Below are 22,423 nucleotides of genomic sequence, written 5' to 3'. Positions count from 1 at the left end.
TACAAATAAATGAATTCAGTTTAAAGTTTTTTTCTGTTATTTTCTTTGTCTTAGAAGTCTTAGAACGAAAGTGGAAACATATGGAATTTAAGACAATTAAAGAAAGAAAATTAATTATGAAAAAGGAAATTTTGACCGCCAACTATTTTATAAGCAAAATGGTAAAACGTAAAGACGAACTGAAAAGCGAAAAAAAGTAAAATGTAGTTATGAAGAAATTATTAAATTCGGAATAGAGACCAAAACAGTTCATTTTGAACTTTTTTTACTTTTACTATACATGTCTAAATAATTTCTATACAACCTTTACTTCTCAAATAATTAGTTTTCTTTAAAAACTTTAAAAACAGAAGGAAACACTATCAGAAAATATTCTTTATTTAAAATAATTTCTTTAACAAGCACACATTTAACAAACCACACACAACTTTGCAACTAAGTCACTGTAAAGAACACGCTGAACTTGACACATCGTTTTGATTGCTGCGAGATATCTTCGCACTGCCGATTGCCTTTTCGATGTGCGAACTCAATTCAGCCTGTACAATAGGCGCTTGTCTTTCTCGTTCTATCCGAGTTAGATGTATTCCGAAATGTTTGGCGATCAGATTTGTCAGAGATGCGTTAACCTAAAAAAAAACATATATTAATCTAGCGTGTCACTACTAAGATGATATTGTAGTGGGAATTCGTGATTCAATTTATGTACACATTTATTTATTCTTAAAATTGCGGCATATACTTCTAAAATTCAGACCAACTTACATAATGGAAACGTTCTAAAAACATTAGAAACGTTAAAAAAACGTAATTAAAGCATTAAATGTAATCGACGCACAAAATCCATTTTATCCTTTCGAAAACGAATCGGGAAAGAAATGAAAGGCAGAATTTACAAAACAGTTATCAGACCAATAATGAAATACGCGGCAGAAACACGACCTGACACAGGGAGGACAAAAAGAATGTTAGAAACAGCAGAGATGAAAACACTTGATGGTAAAACACTATGGGACAGAGTTAGAAGTACAGATATACGACTTAGATGCAACGTGGAGAACATCAACGACTGGGTAAGAAATAGAAGAGTAGAATGGAACGATCATATACGCCGAATGACAACAAATAGAGTAGTAAAGACGGTAAGAAACGGTTCCCCAATAGGAAGACCACGAAAACGATGGAACGACAAGTTACTTGAGGCACATTGAAAAACAGACAGTCACGTTTATATATAAAAAAAAGAAGAATTAACATTTTTGACGATAGAATATTTTACAGATAAAGTGGACTCGTCATATCACGAAATTTATTATTTACTACGACATTCAGTTTCAGTATCAAAGGTTTATCCGTATAGGATATAGTATTCTTTTTCGTAAACACTGAAAGCTACAGTCAAACGTCAAGTAATACAAAAATGGTGACTGAATCACTTTAAAATTGCAAAGATTAAATATAACTGTAAACTAAAAAAAAAATTACATAATTTTTATAACAGATGAGCCCTTTCCTTGACTAGAATAAATTTACACGCCCCTACTGAACTGCACTTGTCTCTCGTCGCAGGCTCCTCCGTCTTCTTCTTCTTAAAGTTCCATCTCCTATCGGAGGTTGGATATCATAACGGCTATGGTCACTTTGTTGGCTGCTGCTCTGAAAAGTTGTAGTGAACTACAGTTAAACCATTCTCTAAGGTTCTTCAGCCAGGAGATGCGTCTTCTTCCTTGGATCCTTCCTTGCATAATAATTCTCAGAAGCTCATATTTTTCTCCTCTGGTTATGTGTCCCAAATATTCTAGTTTTCTTCTTTTTATGCTGTTCATAATTTCTAACTCCTTATTTAGACGTCGTAGTACCTCCGTAGTCGACGCTTTTGAAACGATCTTCACAGATGTTGTGTTGAACCAGGTTCTGAGGTTCTTCTTTTTCCTAGACTTTGCTTTCCAAATATTTCTCCTTGTAGGATTTATTTCGCATAATCTGTCCGAAGTAGCTAACATATTGTTGACTGTGTTAAGTGACTATATTCATAAGCACTTGTAGGTCTTCTAGGTTGTCCGACATACAATGGTGTCATCTGCATACCTATCTGATGTTCAACCGATACCCGTTTAGTAGAATGCTATATAATAAATATAGTATTCTGTGTTTTCACCGCAATTCTGAGATTTGCGGTCTGATTCAAGTAAAGGTTTCTAATAATTATTACTGTATTCTGTACTGAGAACCTCTTTCTTATGCCTCTTTCATAAGAACAGCATTTATGAACCCGAACTGGTTAGAGGGAATTTGACTCTCACACAAGCTTGTAAGTTCTCATATGGATTATATTTAGAAAACGTTTTAGAAAAGTCTTCGCATTTTTTTGGCTCCTGGTTTTTTTGGAAGTGCAATAAACTCAGACATCAGCCATTCTGTTGGTATTTCTCCAGAGTTGTATATGTTGTTGAGTAGCTTTGTGATTATTGTTATCGATTCGTTGTCCCTCAGTTTGAGTAGTTCTGCTTGTATATTATCGGGAGCAGCTGCCTTACCCTCCTTTAGCTGTGTTATTGCAGAATGAACTGTCTGCTGCAATATTCTTAGCCCATCATTTACCTTCTTTTCTACCTCAAAGGTGTTCTTTTCTGTATGTATTCTTTTCTCGTTCTAATTTTACTCTTTATCCAAGATCATGTGTCTATCAGAATCAGTCAGATTTCCTTTCTATGTCCTCCTTAGTCCACCTGTGAGTTCTTTAACGTTCTTTCGTTTCCGTGAAACGATAACCTGACAATATTCGAGTGTAGGTGACTATCGTATCTGTTACAGGTCCGATTTCGACACAATATGTTTGGTAAAAGTAATTCCAAATGTAAACTTAACTCTCATGAGATACGTCGTCAGGATGAGGACAGTATATTTTCCACCATAGCACAAGAAAATTCGTAGTACCACCATACTCCTGTGGATGAATCTTCATACACAATACAACTCTACAAATACATTACGATAGAACATCCATTGAAACCAAACCTCAACAAGGTTTAGAAAGAAAGAAGAAAAAACCTTGAAACAATGAATTTTTGTACGAAATATAGAAATGTTAATCAATCATAATGCAAATAAACGTTTATTCTGTTTAATTTTTTTTTATATAATTCTCTATGAAGTGTGTAAGAACATGAATTTAATATACTTACATTTTCTCCCGTTTTGGCCGATACTAGAAAACTCAATAATCGAGATTCGATAACAAACTTTTGTGTTTTGTCTGATCTAATTGTTCTTTTGTGTTCTAAATCCGCTACAAAAATAATATTATAAATATTGCATGTATATTACAATAAAAATATCCGTATTACTTTTATTTCCAAAAAGTGCTATTTGCTTTGAATTCTCTACGATTTTCCTTACTTCGTTTAACCATACTAGAACGCTGTCAAAACTTTGAGAGTTCGTTATATCGTATACGATAATGATTATCTAAAAGCGATGAATAATAATTATGAACTTACAACTATTAATACAGTTGAGTCCATGGTTCTTTACTCGTGTGTCATTAATACCTGGCGAGATAAAACACATACTTTTTATCCAGCATCATCGTTCTCCACGCATAAAACTAAATACAAACCAGCTACCGCCTGTTATTAAGTAAAGACACATGTTATTTTTATGAAAGCTCTAGACTCAATACATCGAAAAGAGATAGGTATGTACAAAAAAGACGCTTAGGGACGTTTTCAGATTTTAAGTACAATTTGTGACGTTTCTAGTTTGTTTACTTGTGGCTGTCAGTTTGTTGGATTTTTTGCTGTTTTGTCCTCTTTTTGCGTTTAGAATGTGGTTTAAAAGTTATTTATATTTCAATAACAGTTGTTTTCACAAATAATTTTATATTCTAGTTTGAAATTTTATGGTAAGTGTATTTTATTTTGCCATTAATTTACAACCAAAGTTAACTTCATTCGCACAGTTAAGGAATGCTTTTGTTAAGTTTCCGCAAAAGTGAAAGAAATGACAAAAAGAAAATTATTTTATTGAATTTTTTTAGATTATGTCTGGAAAAACTTTTACCTCACACGAACAAGAACTCGTTTTAAATTTAATCGAGTACTTTGAATTAGAAAAAAGGAATGGGGGACCGTCGGAACCGTTGTTATTTCTTCAAGAGGTACAAAAAGTACAATTTTTAAATGTGTATTATTATAAAGCTTAATGATGACAAGCATATATATTATTAATATTATTTATTTGTGAACTTTATTAACAAAATATTTATAATTAGCAACTTTTTATTTTGGTTTTTTTCAATTTCAATTAAAAATATTGATTTTAGTATTTTAACTTTATTTTAAAGGGCAGCAGCTGCACTTAAATTGGCGACAAAAACCATATACAATATACGAAAAAGAGAAGAAAAAAATTCTATTTTATCTTCTCCGGTAAAAATCAGACCTCGTTTAAAAACGGAAACTACTGATTTACCTGAGGACAATAAAACTTTTTAGAGAAACATGTAACCCGTGAAGCGTTGGTCAATGAGCTGCAGGCTAAAGAAATTGTTTCTAAAAGTAAAACATCCTTGAGTAGAATATTAAAAGATTTGGGCTAAACATTTAAAAAACATGATCATCGAAGAGCTTTAATTGAAATAACTCATATCGCAGCACAACGAGCGTGTTTCTTGCGTAAATACATGGAAATCGGAAATATGTAGTACATATCATACACAATTCCTTCCTAATTTAGAACACCCATCTTTGATTGTCATGGACAACGTACCCTATCATAGTGAAATCATGAATAAACAACATTCCGCTAAATGGTTAAAATAAGACATTATAGATTGGTTGAAGAAATACAATATTTATTTTAATCAACATCACTTAAAACCAGAATTGTTACAATTGGCCACGATGAATCGACAATTATATACTGTACGAGGGTGGATTGATATAAAACTAGCCTTTGATAGAAAAAACAAGTTTTTTGGAATTAAATCGATTTATTTCTCAACATAGTTTCCTTTTAGCTCGATACACTTAGTAAGACGATGTTCCAATTTTTTTATCCCATCCGAATAGTACTTTTGCTCGAGCTCTTCAAAATAGGCCGAAGTTTCAGCGACTACTTCATCATTTGTTGCTAAACGGCGTCCTCCGAGCCATTTTTTTAAGTTTGGAAACAGGAAAAAATCCCTGGCGGCAAGATCTGGGGAATACGGTGGGTGTTCAACCAATTCATAGCCCAATTCGTGTAATTTTGCCATGGCTACGGCCGATCGGTGAGCCAGTGCATTGTCTTGGTGAAAGAGCACTTTATTGCGTTCCAAACCGGGGCGTTTTCGACGCAATTCGGCATCGGATCGATCCAATAATGCTGCATAGTACTCACCATTGATTGTTTTTCCTTTTTCCAAGTAGTCGATGTAGATGATGCCCTTCGCATCGCAGAAAACCGTCTCCATCACTTTGCCGGCCGAATGTGCACTCTTCGCCTTTGTTTCGACTGTTCTTTGGTTTCCGGTGTGTAATAATGGACCCAGGTTTCATCATGGTGATAAATCGGCGAAAAAAATCCTTCGGATCGCGCCGTATCATCGCCAAAAGCGTCTCCGAAGTGGTTACAGTTGATCGATTGTCAGCAAACGCGGCACCCATCGCGCGGATAGCTTTTTCATGTCCAAATGATGGTGAATGATGTTGTATACGTATTCGTAGAAAATGTTTAGGACCTCTATTAACGCGCGGAGCTTAATTTGACGATCTGCCACCATCATGTCATGGACTTTGTTGATATCATTTCCGGCGTGGTGACTTCATTTGGCCTCCCGGGACGCTCATCATCAAAAACACTCGTACGACCACGAACAAATTCAGCTTTCCAAAATTTTACTGTTGCTAACGAAAGTGCAACTTCACCATAAACTTCGTCCAGGTTGGCTTTGATTTGAACATTCGTTTTACCCTTTTTGTGGAGGAACTTAATCACCGAACGATACTCGACTTTTTCCATTTCTCCGAAAACAAAACTTTGCTTGCTTTTGACGGCTGTAAAAACCAAACTAATTGTTTTTAAAACTTGAAATTTTAACAGACGTCATGTCATGAATGGCAAATATCAACACCGAAACCAATTCGGTATCAAGTAGCGCCATCTATCAAAGGCTACTTTAATATCAATCTATCCTCGTAGCTGTAGATGAATTGATACGTGAACATGAACACGAAGTGCTCAGATTGCCAGTGATGATGAACAGTGGTTTATTAGAGAAGAAAATAAGTGTAATATTAATATCGAACTTGTAATAATTATCATTGGAGATAAGAGTTCAGATTCTGAAAGTGATGAAAATGAAATATGAGAAACGAAAAATATATGTTCAAAATCTTGCAACAATATTATTTGATCTAAATAATGTTTCATTCTTTAAATAATTTTACTGTAAGTTATTACATCAACACACTAAATATTATTGTATATTTAACTATATTTTTTATAAATTGTGTATTTATTTATTAATCACTAATTATATACTGTGCTGAAGCTAGTTTCTTGTGGCATTTTAAAGTAATTACTATTTAAATGGGAATAAGCCACAATTAAAGGTTAAAGTAAGTTTATTGACGTTTCAATTTCCACGATTTTAGAAGTGGAAATTGAAACGTCAATAAACTTACTTTAACCTTTAATTGTGGCTTATTCCCATTTAAATAGTAATTACACTAATTATATTAAAAGAATTTATTAAGCTACTTCAAATGTAGCTGTAATTTTGCACGAAAATTTTAAAGCAAAACTAACATTTTGCATTCTATTTATTTGATAACGTCATATTTTATAATATAATCCGTAATCGGAACAGTACCCACTTTTTGTCACGTGCTGCTGCGTGGAGTAAATTTCCGACTTATTTCGTACGCTATAAATGATGACGCACTGGTAAAGAACCATGGACTCAACTGTATAAGTTTTTACTGTAATAAAAGGCCTACCAACATATTTACTGGAGACATAAACTGTTTTGTTTATTTAAGAATATTTGTTAGTCATTTCGCATCCGGAACCGTAAACTAAAGGCCAACAGTAAATAGAAGTATCAGTAAGTATCAGTAAGAGAAGATAAAGGAACATTTATAGGGCCACATATTTGTCTTTAAATTCTTAGACTTTAAATTCTTTTTTCTTCAAAAAGGCGTGGATTTTGAATTCAGAGGAAAATCGACGTACTGATTGGAGGATTTTTTGGGTAATTTTCGTCGCTTTAAATCAGAAAACTGTTACCAATGCTATGAATTCTAAAGGAAATCAAAGAACAGCTTGTATATTGAATAAAACAACAGGAAACAGGTTGCTTTCTGCATTTCCAGAGTAGCAATCATCTTAAAGACCGCGATTGTAAGTACATAGTATTTAAGTCGTAAAAATTCTCAGTTTAACATCTTCTCATCACCTTCTTCTTGGTCTACCCATCTTCTTTTTTACCTTTGAAGTTTTTAGTGCTATCCTCTCAATGTCCTAACCACTGAAGTCTCCTTGTTTTGTTTCATTTTATTGTAAGAGGGATAAATCATTAAAAGACACCATCTTGCCCATGCCGGGTGATATTGTGTGATTTCTAGCCACTAAAACATCCTCCCGTTAAGGAGGACATTGTAGAAAACTTGAATTTTTTTACCTATTCTTTGTCCTTTATATAAACTATTGCATTAATAAACCCTTGAAAGTATTTTGCTTTCCGATATTCAATTTTTCAATATTTGTGCGTGATCCATATTTGACAACTATATAGTAGAACTAGGCTTAATATTATTGTATAAAATAACAAAACACTGGAAACTTTTGTTTTTAACACTTCCATAAAATTTATTATAACTACAGCGGTTTCGGCAGAGTGCCTTTCTTAAGTGATCTATTTTTGAAATCCGTTTACACTTTAGTCTTCAATTGAATAAGTTGAGGAGGGGAGAACTGTTTGTCTCAAGTTGATCACTCATAATTATGTCTGTATTTTTTAAATTGTTGATTTCCATAGATTCTAATAAAGATAGCTTAAGGCCTTTATTTTGAATGTGAGGAATTTGAAATTCCTCATTAAAAGAATGATTATGATCTAGAAGGTGAAGTGTGTACGTAGAATCTGTTTTTCTATTATTGAAAGTCCTTTTATGTACTGCTATACGTTTGATAAAAGTTCTACCAGTTTGACCGATGTAAGTTTTTGGACAGTCGCCGCCACATTTAAGTTTGTATACACCGCTGTGCAAGTGCTTTTTCTTTTGGCTCTTTTTGTTCTTAATATATTTGCTTAAGTTATTGTTTGTTTTGAAAGCTAATTTCGGGGATTTTTTACGTAGTTTTTGTTTTAAAATTTTATTTATGGTTTGTCCCATAACAAAACAAGACCAATTCATGAAGATGGTTCTAAAATAAAAAATTTAAAGTTTGATGATTGTTACAATGCAGACAATTAAAGCAAGGTGACAGAATAAGATTAATCGTATGATCAAATTAGATCTTAATAAACAGAAAATTCAGTTAACACTATAAAAGAAAAAGTATGCAAACGCAAAAAGAAGATATTTGTAAAATTCGAGATAAACCAACGAAAAACCGAATAAAAAGTAATGTATGTAGTAATTAATTTAGCAATCTTAATATAATAGTTTAATCACATTCCGAATACCTGGAACCAAATAAGTTCAAATTAAGAATTAAAATACAGATAAACTAGATGTACGAGAGCAACGTGAGAAGTTGTTGGTATAGCTTCGAGGTGGTCATAAAATGACTGTTTTGTTTGTTGCCACACCTGTTATAATTTCATTTATTTTAATAATAATAAACAAATAATAATAATAATAAATAATAATTTTATTATTGTTTCATTAGTAGTGTAATGATGCAATCGCATTATGAGAGAAATTTTGTACAAAATTGAACTAAAGTGGAAACTACATCAACATTACATCATATTATCATCATATACATCATATTATAGTTTTCACAAATTTACTTTTTGGCTGTTGGCAATACGTTTGTGTCATGGTAGTGACACGTTTTGACAGTTAGTGAGTCACGACACACACCAAGCTACAGACATGCTACATTTTTGTTGTTTTCTTTTAGGATTATAAAATTGTTACTTCGAGAAAACACGCGTGAATGACTCTAGGTCATTCAAGGTCAAAGAGATGTTACCAAGGTGTGTGGTATACGTTTAGGAGCTGTCAACAGAATTTTGGGGAACAAAAGAGACACTGGAAAGATTGGATGAGTAAATGAAAAAGGGATCTGGTATGAAGCTTTTTTAATAAGAGAAAGTAAATTCCCACAGTTTTGGTTGTGGTACAGTATGCTTTTCGAAGATCTACGTATAGGAGGTTTATTGCTTGGTTTCGTGTCGATTTTTTTCTATAAGTTGAGTAATTAAAAAGAGATGGTAAATAGTCAATCTACCTGCTCTGAAGCCAGCCTGTTCTTCGGCCTCCGTATCACTGTATTCTCTTTTTTTATTCATTTTCCGTAAATTCTCGAGAGAGTGTCTGCATTGATATTCCTCGGTAGTTGTCACATATGTCTTTAGCTCCCTTTTTATGTATGGTTGATATAACTGCAGTTCTCCACTCTTCCGGTACCTTCCCTCCATTTATACATTTTTGATACATGCTGGTTAGCTACCTGTATAGTTTGTCGGTTCCTTATTTTAGTAGTTCTGGTGGGATATTACCTGGACCTGATGACTTTCCGTTTTTCAACATTTGATTTTAAAGTATTCGTTCCATTCACGTAAGCTAATAGGATGATATCTTTAGTCTTTTCTTTTCGAAGAGATTTAAGTACTTTTCAGCTCTTGGTACTTCTGATACCTCCCAGGTAGTGTTAAATCTGGAGCAGTATTTTTCTTTTTATTTTCTCTTCAATTTCTTCATCCCACAAATAGGACTTTCTTTGTGCTGTCTCTTCATACTTGGCCCACACTTCTTCTGCTGAACCCTTTAAACATTCTTTTATATAGTTGTATGGGTCCTCTACACTATCAAAGTTTTCGCATATGAGTTTTTCAACTAGTCGTTTTTTGTACAGTATTTTTGAGCTTTCGTTGTTGACGGTTTCCAAGTTGTACTTAAATTCCAAAGTTGGATGGAAAAACCGTAAAATTTGACAAAAATATATGAGCTGGACTATTTAACGTTAGAGAAAAGGAGATTGATAGCACGAAGATTATACGACTGAACTAAGAAAAGCTGATGAAAGCATTTTTCAAGGACAAAAATTATTTGACAAGGCAAAGACAAGGATGCTTTGAATGATATAAACATACTGGATCTTAATACAAATTAAAATTGTGGACTATTATAAAACTTCGTCAAACAGATTGAACTTAGTAACAAAACTGATTGAGGTTGTAATCTGAATATAGTTTGAACATCAGGAAATAACAATAAAACTGCAAAAACTTGTCGATTATATGCCAAAACAGTCAAGGGGCCGTAAAAAATCCTATTAAAGCAATCTAAATTTATTTTTTTTTCTTCGTCAACTCATTCTTTGTTGTTTACTTAAAATTATTACTTGTGTTCACACTAATTCGCATCATACTGTATATTATTTAAAAAAAAAACCCAATTTTATCTACTAATTCAAGAACTTTTCACGTCGCCCTCGTATATTAATACTTGTTATTACGTTTGAATTGAAGAGGTAGTTTCTTAGCATATTTTCATTGAGTTGAATTCCTCCGATATCCGATATTCGTATTGTAATTTCCTTTTTCTTTGACAGATCTATTCGTTTTATATAAAAATCTGCACCCATAGTTTGAACGTAATATCTAGTAAATTCGTCATAGCAGAACCTTCTTACTATGCTTGTCTGCAATGTAATTGTTAATTTAAATTAATATACAGATACATATATATATATACATATAACGGAATATATCGGAAATTACGTACACGATAGTTATGAAAGATGGATTACAAGTTATGTTAAAGAAAATATTTTGATAGACATGTCACTTCCGGTTATTTTAAATGGAACACCCTGTATATTACTGCATTTTTAGATTTTGCGTAAAATTCCAAAAGAAATTTGTATGAGGTACTAAAGTCAAAACTTCATATTTTTTGAGTTATTCATCTTTTTTAAAATTCTGACAGACAAACTTTTTAAAGTTAATAGCTCATCCATTTAGAAACATAATATCTTGAAAAATATTGCACACAAAGAATAGGTACCGTTCTTTCACGAATTTACATCAAAATCGAATTTCTAAATATAGGGTGTTCACAAATAATATACCATTTCTTTAATAAATCGTTTGTCGAAAATCGACAAACGATTGGCTATATAAAATAATATACAGAATGCTATCACTTAAAAAAACGTTTTTAAGATATTTGAATTAAACAAATAAGGTGCCATCTTTAAAGAGCTCTCCCTCTACCAAATCAGCATAAAATAGGTTCCCGATAAGTGGTTTTCTTTTGTGAAGATTGTTTTGTCACGTATTGTGGACACCCTGTGTATATACAGGTTGTAACAAAAAGGTAACTCGTAAATTGGTACCATTAGTTAAACACACTGTTTTTAAAACGTGTTTGCCTCTTAGTACTTTTTCGATACGCCAGTTTTTATCGAGATGGGGCTACTTTTTTATTGTGTTTTAAAAATTTTCTAGTCGGCTGTATAACACTTGTTGCTATGGTTACTATGTATTAAATAGTAGCATCAACAATACATATTATCAGTAATAAATATTCCAAATATTGTTCATTTAAGATTATTAGAAAAACTAAATTGTCTATTACAATGGTGTACACGTTTTCAGAAATCGCACATATACATTTATTTCAAACAAGTTTGAGAGGGCTAAATTCGGGTTTTAGATCATTATTGGTAATTTAGTAATTACAGGTGAATACCAAGGGAATAGTGCAGCAGCTGCAAGGCGTTATGCAGAAAAATATCCTAATCAAAATACACCAGGCAGACGATTATTTCTTTCCATTGTTCCATTACGAGAGACAGGCACATTGCGACCGCAACTTGTTGGTAATAATGATCGACCAAAAGTAGATACAAAAGATTAAGAGATTTTGGAAGCAAATGAAGAAATCCCTGGAAGCAGTACAAGAATATAGTAGCGGCTCAATTAGATGTTTCTCGCATGATGATTTGGAGAAGATTCAAGTAACAGCAATTTCATCTTTATCACTTAACACCCGTTCAAGAATAACTGGATGAAGATTATCCTAAAAGGATGGGGTTTTGCGATGTGTTTTTAACGGAAAACACACAAAATGAAAATGAAACCATCATAACACGCACATCTGGGACGATTTAAAATCAATGTTTTGGGCAGGAATTGTGGATAATAACCTAATAGGGACAGTATTTCTTTCAAACAATTTAAACGGTAAAAATGATTTACACTTTCTACAAAACGTGTTACCAGAGTACTTAGATGAGGTCAATCTCGCAGTCAGGAAAAATATGTGGTTTTTACAGGATGGCGCTCCAGCGCATTACCCTAATGAAATAAGAGAATATTTTTTCGATTAGTATCCTGGACGTTGTATTGGAAAGGGCCCTGATACGCCTATTTCTTGGCCACCCAGAAGTGCAGATCTTAACCAATTGACTTTTGCTTCTGGGGTTTTATAAAAGGGTACGTATATTCCGTACCAATTATGAACGAACAACAACTAAGGAATAGAATCATGGAAGCTGCAAATCGATTTAGTCAGACGCCCATGATTTTCCAAAATATTAGATTTTCCTTTTTAAAATGTTGTCGAATGTGTAAACAAGAAAATAGAGGTCATTTTGAACATTTGTTAAATCCACCACATATTTGTAAATGGTTAAGTAAGATTATAGAGACCGAGTATTAATATGAAAATTTATTTCTATTTTACATTTTGTTAGGTACTCAGAAATTTTGAAACAAAAAAGAAGCCGCATCTCGATAAAAACTGGCTTATCGAAAAAGTACTAAGAGGCAAACAAGTTTTAAAAACTGTGTTTAACTAATGGTAGCACAATAATAATTCAATTAGAACTTATACAAACATTTGGGGGGTTTAAGGGAACAAAACCCCCATAAAATTTTTATGGGCTGTACAAATTTCACTGTTATTTTTTTTAAAGATATTCCCGCCATAAGAAAGCCACATGTCCATTTTCAATATAAAATCTATAACAGTTTTCGATATATTCGAAAAAATCAATTTTCATTTTGTAACATCAAAGAGCTGTAACTTTTTTTATGTGCACGTTTGCACAAATGTAAGTTAGGTTCAATCGAACTATTTTTGGTCCCAGAATACGCGATTTAATTTATGACCTACCTTTTTGTTACACTCTGTATATTGTATTAATATTAAAAAACGGGAATAATTCAATCTTTTTTTTCCTGTAAAGGCATACAAACAGATTGATATTCAAGAAATGTAAAACGGATTATACTCACTTTTCCTACACTCGGATCGCCCAGCACAACAATCTTTACATTTTTATCCGAAACGTCCTCCTCCGAATCAGACATCGCTCCTCATGAATTCTTTAACTAGCTTCATACGAACTCGATTATCATATCAACGGCGGGAGCTTTTTAAAATTCCTGTAAGAAACGCAAACGACAATACACATTTGACACAGTGCGTTATCTCCCCAGAAGTAGGTGTTGAAATTCAGTATAAATATGACCGCCGGTAGTCCGGGAAGTCACATCATCGCGTCGACGTAACTCAGAAAATATGGTGAAAAATAATATTATATTTACTATTTTATTTATTGTATTTGCTAATACTTATGTAGAAAGTTGTTTAATCACGAACTGTCCCCGAGGTGGCAAAAGAAGCGGAAAGACAGGTCTGATGGAATCCAATTTGAAACCGGTAAGAGTTACTACTAAATTTTTTTTATATAAACACATAATATACAATTTGTTAGGTCTGGTGCAATGACTAAACATTGTTGGCAGTTATTTTCAGTTTTTTGTGTTTGAACATTTTTTTCTCCGGTCTTCCATATATTTAACATATTATCCATATTTCTTTTTATATACAAATATCTTACGCTTTTTCCATTATATCCTAGGTTGATCTTTTCCCCGGTGATCTCCGGTCCATTATCGCTCTAAGCAGACGTCTTTTGTCTCGTCCTTACTCTTCTCAGATCTTTGTGTTCATACAATCTCCCTAGTTCGTATTTACAATTATTATACAAAAACCACACTGATTTGCTTGAATTAAGTACACCGAAAATATATAAGCATCCCTATTTGCGATCCTAGAAAGTTCTAACTGTCCTAAATGCTAAAAATACACTTCACAAATTCCTAGTTTAGCTGAATACTTTTAGCCCAGCACAATGAACAAAAATTTTCGTCTGTAAGTTAAAACCATCAAAAAACTGAAAAAAGAATCGGATAGTTTATTTCAAAACCTGTAGGGAGCTGTCGTAAAAAAAATTAAATTTTTAGGCGAATTAAGAAAAGTTGCATACGACCCTTTGGAACGAAGTTAGTCCTTTTTTTTTAATTCGACACAGCTTTATTTATAAACATTAAGAAACAAACATTATTTGCATATAATGATAACGAAATAGAAGTTTTCATAAGTAATGTTTTCTTGTTCAATTTAATAATCCAATAATTGTTTATAAATTTAGTATATGATGTATATTTGGTGAATAATACTTACCTTTGTTTATCATATAAAAAAATGTAAAACAAATTGGAATTTTGCAAAAAAAGTTCATGATAAAATATTTAAACAAATTCATTAGTTAATTATTTAATAAAAATTAATTGTTAATTAAATTGAAAGTTGTAAAATCATTTTTGTAAATTACAATTTATTTCATTTTAAAATGTTTACCTCTATTAACGTTTATTAATAAATAAATGCACCAACAAACTTTTATCACAGATCATTTTAAAGAGTTTTCAATAAACTAAACGATTATTTTTTCAGTTTTTTAATAAATAATAATGGTAATTTAAAGACGTAAATTCTAAAAGTCAGCCGTATTTCACATAAATTGTTAATTAATAAAAATACATGAGGAGAAGAACTGATGCATCGGAGTCATAAATTAATACATAAAAACATAAATTAAAACATACGGAACTCGGAAATATGCCTATGGAGTGGAGGATCATATAATAACGATATATACAAAGGGAGACCCAAGGGAAACTAGTAACTACAGAGGAATCATGCTACTGAACATCACATTCATATTATTGACAATCATCTTAAGAAACAGAATAGGTACACCGTAAATACACTAGGGCAATACCAACAAGGCTTCAGAAAAAGGAAAATCGATCATAGACGCCATTCACCTACTAACAAAATTAATTGAAATGTGCTAAGAACATGACATAAATTTATTGTTTATAGACTTCCGGCAAGCTTTGATTCTGTAAATATACACAAATTCTCACTCGAAATGCAAAACATCAATATACTAGCAAAACTGATTAGATTAGCGAAAATAACAATGTACAATGTAGTAGAAGCTGTAACAAACGAGCAAAATACAGAAATTATCAATAAAAAAGTAGGAGTTCGACAAGGTGATAGCTTGTCTACTACACTTTTTAACATAGCACTGGAAACAATTAAAAAAACTGGAATGAATAAGATAATCATACAAAGCTCTACACAAATTATAAGATAAGCTGAAGACATGGTAATAGCCGCAAGACACAAAAAAAGCTTAGAATATGCACTAATGACTCTGAGGGAAGAAGCAAAAATTAGAGGACTAAAAATAAATGAAGCAAAGACGAAGTCTACGTTAATCTCAAAGAAAAAATTTCCAAAAAGCAGAGATTTTTAAGGATGTGGGTGTAACAATAGACAGCGCAAACGACAGAAGCGCAGAGACAACTGAAAGAGTAAAAGTGGGCAATAGAGCATATTGGAAATACCAAAAATCCATTTTTGTTTTATTTTTAATTATTTAGATTAGTTTTACTTACTTACTTATCTGTGGCTTTACATAGAATCTTCTGTTTTCCATTTACCACATCCCAATCGCCAATTGTTCTTGTCATATACCTCTTCTTCAGTGAGGTCTCTTTTTTACCATTTCTGTTTTTATTCGTCAGTTCCACTTGTAATTTAGGACATTCCCTTTTCTTTCTATTCTCCCCTACCCCTTCTATTTGGTTTCGGTTTTCAGCGGTATTCTTGTCTCGTCCATCCTTCACATATGTCCATACCAGAGTAATTTTCGTTTTTCTATTTCGTCATTTAGTGTCTCCATCCTAATTCGTTCATTTCTCACTTTGTCCATTAGTATTTATCTGTAGTTTTTTTTTTTAAAAGATCATTTCCCTTAAATTTATTTTGTTTTCCATTTAATTATATTTTTTCCATATTTTCCATAAAATTATAAATATGGAATATAAATTATAAACTGGAGATTATCAACAATCAGTAACTGATGCATTGAAATTATCAACAATCATCAGTTGTCCTCGTGGATTTTTCCACATTGTCACCCTAAAGATCTTTTTTGTATATTCTACTTTCATATTTTAGTCCAAATATATTTCCAATAAGTTCCTTTTACTATTTTCAAACATTTTCCACAAACACCGCACAATGGTTCTGGTCTGATAAAAGGTAGAATCGCTTCTCCTTTGGCAATACTATCAACAATCTAGTTATCAGCAATTCCTTTTCGTCTTGACACCCACAACAAAGTTATTTGTTGTGCTTTGCCACTCTACACTTCCAAGCTATTACTTAGGTGCTCAAAAGTTGCAGACTTTAAAGTCTTTAATACAGACTTCACTAAATTTACTTATTTATTATGTTACTACATTTTTTTCATCAAGTACAACCTTTTACCTACTTTTTTTATTCTAATATAACAACTAATATAAACTTTTTCTTCTCTAGTGCATATCATGCGGACCAGGACACACCGGACAATGTTTCGGTCCAAACATTTGCTGTGGCCCCTTCGGATGTTTGTTAGGTAGTCCCGAAACTGTCAGATGTCAGCGAGAAGGATCCTTCCATGAAAGAGAACCCTGCATCGCCGGCAGTGGATTCTGTAGGAAAAACACCGGACGATGTGCAACGGACAACATATGCTGCGACCAAGGTAAATATAGCAGTTAATCTTCGTTCAAGGTAAAATTCGAGAAGGGTTTTAAAAAAGAAGTGTTTTGCCCATGTTTAACTTGTATTCCGACCTCTTGTTCAACAAAGTCTCTGAGAAAATTAACAAAAGGCGTAAAAGTGAACGGTGTTCAAATAGCCAGTATTATATATTGTGGGTGACCGTACTAACAGCAGACAGATATCGGTTTAGAGGCTCTTTTGGAACAACTGAGGAAGATGTGATGGTTTTGGAATGCGAATTAACAAAAAACACACCAAAACAACTGCATTTCAGGGAAAACAGAATATATTTATCATTCATAGTCAATAGCAACGTGCTAGAACAGATTAAACCAGTGTTACTTTACAGAGTACAGATCTGGACCTTGAAAACAACAAGTCTGACTAAATTAAAAACGAAGAGGTTCTGCGAAGAGTTAACCGTAACAGAGAACTATAATAAATTTAAGAAAGACAGTATAGCTAGGCATTCCAAAGCACTACATTTCTGAGTCAAAAATAAAAACTCAGGACATGGACGAGTTTGTTATTTTAACCGTTAACCTCAATTAATAGTCACGCAGAACTAACGAAAATTCTCAAAAATAAATAACTGGACGAACGAAATATAAGACTAATATCAAGCCACTACTACAATCAGCAAGCAAAGGTAAAAATTTGGCGTGAAATATCCGAAGAAGTGGAATTAATAATGAAGAAAGAAAGAGAACTTGAAAGGACAATAAAAGAAATTTAAAAAGACGACAAAAATGCAGAATCTAGGACATAAGCATGGACAAAAATAGGACATCTTTCTATTCATAATCCAAGGCAAAATAGAGGATAGGAGGAGTGTAGGATGAAGAAGAATATCTTGGTTGAGTAACCTAAGAGGACAATGTGATTGCAGTTCAAAACAAATCTTTAGAACAGCTGCTACTTGAAGAAGTTAAAAGCACATCCAATAAAAAACAAACGCAAAGATTTTCATGTGAATACAATTATTACCGGATTACGAACACAAACGTTACTATCAACCACAAAACAAACCTACTATATTAATCTCCCGATGTTAAATTTGAGATTAACACGGCAAATCTACTTCCTTGTACGACCTCTTCTAAACGGTAACGGAATTCCCGAAAAAGCTACGTGAGTTCAAACACGTAGCTTCCTTACAATATTTAAGTGATAATTGTGACACACACACCGGCAATTACTGCGTACCAATTACCAGATTAGAATAATCTTAAAGCTCGTAAAATTCATCGTCATTTTCAAAGACAATTGAACTAAATTTTGAAAAAGTATGAAAAACTGAAGATATCGATATCTACACTGTTAATGACTGCTACGATACGTAGACAAGAAGTTAAATAAATGGGAATATTTGGGCCATTGTTCTCTAATAAAATAAAAAATGAGTTATAAAGAAGATTAAATGAAATAATGAAGATTCAGTTAATGTACATACAAACATAATCTGGTGAATGATTTAAGTAGAGGCAATTAACACACAAGTACATATTTTATAAGAATGGTATATTTTAAAAGAAGTAATCCTAAGAGCACTAAAAGGGGTATTGAATAAAAACACAGAGCCTAAAAAAAAAAAGATGGTATGACAAAAATCCTGTAGAAAAGTAAGGAACAAAAAGCAAACTAAGATTAAAAGTGGTGGGAAATAATACGGACGAAACAAGAGAAGAATATAACACACTTAAAATAGAACTAAACATTGAGACACTTCACTAGCGAGAACAAATTCATGAACACGTTCTTTAAACATAAAGTTATTAATAAATACAAGTAGATTGCTCGAGAATGGAGATCTACGTATCGCAAATTTGAGGCAGATCTTTTAGGCTCATAGCCCAACAGAATTCTTCACTTTCTCCGATCTCTTACTAGGATTCTCCAGTTTGGCATTCTTGTTGTTACCAAATCCTTAGTCACACGACTATTCCATGTCTTCCTTGTTATTTGCATTTCTATTTGTATCATTTATTTCGGTATTTTCTGTTCACTCAGTCTTTCCAAAGGCCTAGGCATCTTATTCTCGCAGTTATGGCTAAATGTGTAACGTTGATTCATTCTTCTTCTGGTGTACTCCATTACTGGAGGTTTGCGATCACTACATCGAAATGTTCTCTATTCTGTGCCACTCTTAGTCATTATGTGGCCTGGGTATGAGGTCTTTCTTTTCTTAATCGTTATGTTAGAATGTTATAAGTTCTAACTCTCTATTTATAGTATTTAATTATGTTCGTCCATGATATTCTGAGCATTCTGCGATAAAGCCAGATTTCAAAGGCTTCTAGCCATCTCATGGTATTTAATTTTAATGTCCAGACTTCAACACCATACCGAAGGACTGACCAAACCTAGCATTTAATAACTCATAATTCGGATGTCTAAGTTTAGTTTTCGGTTATAGATAATTAGTTTCCATTTACTGTATATTTTACAATCATTTAGTACTACTCCCAAGTATCTGAATTTGTGAACTTGTTATTATTGAGTGTTATTTAGGTCAATGTGACAATTTTCATCGGTTTTGCTAATCACCATTACTTTAGTTTTTTGAAGATTTATGTCAGTCCCATTGCTTCACTTCCATTATTAACGCTGTCTAGTATATTCTGTCTTTCATTTTTTCTGCTATTAGAACGGTATCGTCTGCAAACCTGATATTGTTAATATATTTACCGTTTATTTTTATACCAATTTATTATAAAAAATAAATACAATAAGAACAAAAAATATGCAATCGCAATAATTTGAAACCACGCCAGGAGTTAGACACGAAGGTAGTTTAATCCTAGAACCTTTTATAAATACAATAAATGAGATATTGAAAGAATGTAAGAAAACCTTTAAAACATACTGTATAGGTTGGAACAGAAAGTAGATGTTAAATGCAGAAATGTGCGTATTTGAAGATGACATAGTATTCTTTGCCGAAACAGCAAGAAAAGTGAACTACAATCTAGAAAAATTGAACACAGAAACAAAAAATACAACCTAAATGTAAATAAAGAGAAGACACAGATAATGAAGATAATAAAAAGCACAATGGAAAAAGGCACGGAAGACCTAATCGAAGAGGTGACAGATCAACAAAAAATAAAGCAAACATATACAGATACCTGGTAACAATAATAAATAACAGAGAAAGCATTGAGAACGATCACAACAATAGACTAGAGAGTACAGGAAAACTATTGCAGTCTCTAAATAGAGGATTCCCCAACAAGAAAGAAATATCAAGAAAAAGAAATATGACAATAAACGAAACAATATGTAAAGGAGAAAAAATTAGCATGGTTCGGTCATATAACACGAATGGACAGAAACAGGCAAATGAAAAGAGTGTACGATTGTAACAAGCTAAACTAATAGGAGAAAATAGAAGAGACAGACCAATAAAAGAGTGGAATAGCGACGTAATAGAGATATTACAAAATAAGGGTAAATATTGGCCAGAAGCACCACAAATAGCGAAGAACAAAAAATAATGGAGAAAATTCATCAAAAGCTAGACGCATCTCTCTAGAGACCTAACTGTAGACAAGGAACGATTATATATGTATGTAATTTTTAATAGCATATTCGGATTCTCTCACTGTGATATCTGGCCTTGATGGCTATTCGGTTTATGTTCATTATGTGTTCGCTAATCTTCAAATAACTCTTTTATGTATTTCTTGCATGACTTAATGTGAACGTTGAAAGAATCATAATTTCCTTCTACTTCCTCGATTTCTATACATTTTTGAAGCATATATTTTTTTTTATTAATATTTGGATATTATTATAGTTTTCGTCGTTTTTCTCTTCACAATATGCTCTTGTGTTCATGAGTTTTAAAATCTAAGTCCTAAACTTCTAAGTTAAGTCCTAAACTTTTTCTTAAGAACTGTGGTTGTTCGAGATGTTAGTGATACTGTGCGAAATTCCCCATAGTGTGATTACCAATTGTTAGCGTACACAAGTTCAAAAATTACATCACGAATTTTATAACATAAATAAAATACTCAACTCAATTTCTTATACTTCATAAAATAGCAACGCTATAAACTTTTTTAAATTTGATTTACTTAATTACAGATTCCTGTTACACCGACCGACAATGTTCCAGCGACGAAAAACTAAAAGCAGAAGCACTTTCCGGATTGGACATCTACAATTTCCTCAACACCTACCCCGCGGAGATAACCATCGAGAAATAAATCGATAACACGCAAAAAATGCATCATATTTACGAAAATGAACCAAATTGTTAATAGACTTGTATCAATAAAAATTTATACTTACCAGAGTGTTTTAATAGCGATAAAAACAGAATGATGTGAGGATATGTGATGTTAAGGATTTGTGTTGGGTTTCTACGGTGATTTTGAATACAAACAACATATACTTACTTGTTATTGTCACTAATAGATGTGATGTGTCCGTTTGACCACATCAGCTATAACGATTTCATACCACGATAGAATTATCACTTTATTGTTTGATACTTAATAAAAAGCTTTTTATTAAGTATCATATATAAATAAAAAATATCATATATAAATAAAATAACATTTATATTTTTCAAAATAACATCAATAAAAATAAAAATATTAAGTGCCTCTCTTGGAGAACTTGTTCTATATGACAACTACCCACTTTACTGCAAGGTTTTAATGTATTAAACAATTATTTTTTACAAAATCACAATTTGCCAGGTCAGTTCTGATATTATCAGCAGTTTTCTGAATTATTCTCTATAATTCGGGAGTATCTATCGTTCTGGAATACCACGAACATCAGTTGGATTTAAATCTGGGCTATCAAATGGTCAGGAAACTGACTCACCGGCATTTTGTAAATATTTTATTTAAGTAATAGCAAAATGAGACGGTGGTCTAGGTTCATGTTAAAAATGTCTTTAAATAAAAAAATGTGGATTATCGCCAGTTAAAATTATGGCGTTTGTAAAACGTAGCTTCGCTTATACAAAGGATATTTTCTTCTTCTATTCTATTGTCCCATCCATCGTCAATTGTCGTGTGTTCTTATGCTATTGCTCCCTGTCAAGCCAAATCATTTGCGTAGGTTTTGCATCTTATGAATTTCTTCTTCTCCCTGAACCCACCTTTCTTTGAACGATACGTTGCTGGAGGCAATATTTGGTTTGTCTCATCAGATGATCGAGGTATTCCAGTTTTCTCTTCTTCGCTGAAATGTTTGGCAACATTTCCTCATTAGTCAATGTAATCTGTCTAGAATATTCAGAGAATTCGTCAATATAACAA

The 22,423-nt window shown here is 32.5% G+C and overlaps 3 protein-coding genes across 3 annotated transcripts in view; 1 reads left to right on the top strand and 2 right to left on the bottom strand.

Annotated features, from left to right (window-relative positions):
- Positions 1–22,423, bottom strand: part of RfC3 (replication factor C subunit RfC3) — a 36,706-nt gene that overhangs the window by 3,828 nt on the left and 10,455 nt on the right. The gene's annotated exons all lie outside the window — the stretch shown is intronic.
- On the bottom strand, positions 345–21,609 carry LOC140445933 (ras-related protein Rab-28-like). The gene is made up of 6 exons (XM_072538377.1): positions 21,441–21,609; positions 13,466–13,615; positions 10,678–10,863; positions 3,348–3,468; positions 3,186–3,289; positions 345–629 (listed from the first exon to the last, which is right to left on the bottom strand). The coding sequence occupies exons 2-6, from the start codon at positions 13,538–13,540 to the stop codon at positions 441–443; spliced, it is 675 nt and encodes a 224-aa protein (XP_072394478.1). The 5' UTR covers positions 13,541–13,615; positions 21,441–21,609; the 3' UTR covers positions 345–440.
- Positions 13,646–21,439, top strand: LOC140445934 (neurophysin 1-like). Its single transcript, XM_072538378.1, has 3 exons — positions 13,646–13,892; positions 16,917–17,124; positions 21,234–21,439. Exons 1-3 carry the CDS (start codon positions 13,752–13,754, stop codon positions 21,353–21,355), a joined length of 471 nt encoding a protein of 156 aa, XP_072394479.1. The 5' UTR covers positions 13,646–13,751; the 3' UTR covers positions 21,356–21,439.

Source organism: Diabrotica undecimpunctata, chromosome 7 (genome assembly GCF_040954645.1).
Source record: "Diabrotica undecimpunctata isolate CICGRU chromosome 7, icDiaUnde3, whole genome shotgun sequence".
Classification (NCBI taxonomy): Eukaryota; Metazoa; Arthropoda; class Insecta; order Coleoptera; family Chrysomelidae; genus Diabrotica; species Diabrotica undecimpunctata.
Note: the sequence above shows the minus strand (reverse complement) of the source record. Positions and strands in the feature narration are given on the sequence as shown.

Coding starts and splice junctions, on each gene's coding strand:
- LOC140445933 (XM_072538377.1), bottom strand. CDS start 13,540: ATGTCTGATTCGGAGGAGGACGTTTCGGATAAAAATGTAAAGATTGTT. Junction 10,864..13,465: donor GCGATCCGAGTGTAGGAAAA/GTGAGTATAATC, acceptor ATTACATTGCAG/ACAAGCATAGTAAGAAGGTT. Junction 3,290..3,347: donor AGCACTTTTTGGAAATAAAA/GTAATACGGATA, acceptor TTATTTTTGTAG/CGGATTTAGAACACAAAAGA.
- LOC140445934 (XM_072538378.1), top strand. CDS start 13,752: ATGGTGAAAAATAATATTATATTTACTATTTTATTTATTGTATTTGCT. Junction 13,893..16,916: donor TGGAATCCAATTTGAAACCG/GTAAGAGTTACT, acceptor TTTCTTCTCTAG/TGCATATCATGCGGACCAGG. Junction 17,125..21,233: donor CAACATATGCTGCGACCAAG/GTAAATATAGCA, acceptor ACTTAATTACAG/ATTCCTGTTACACCGACCGA.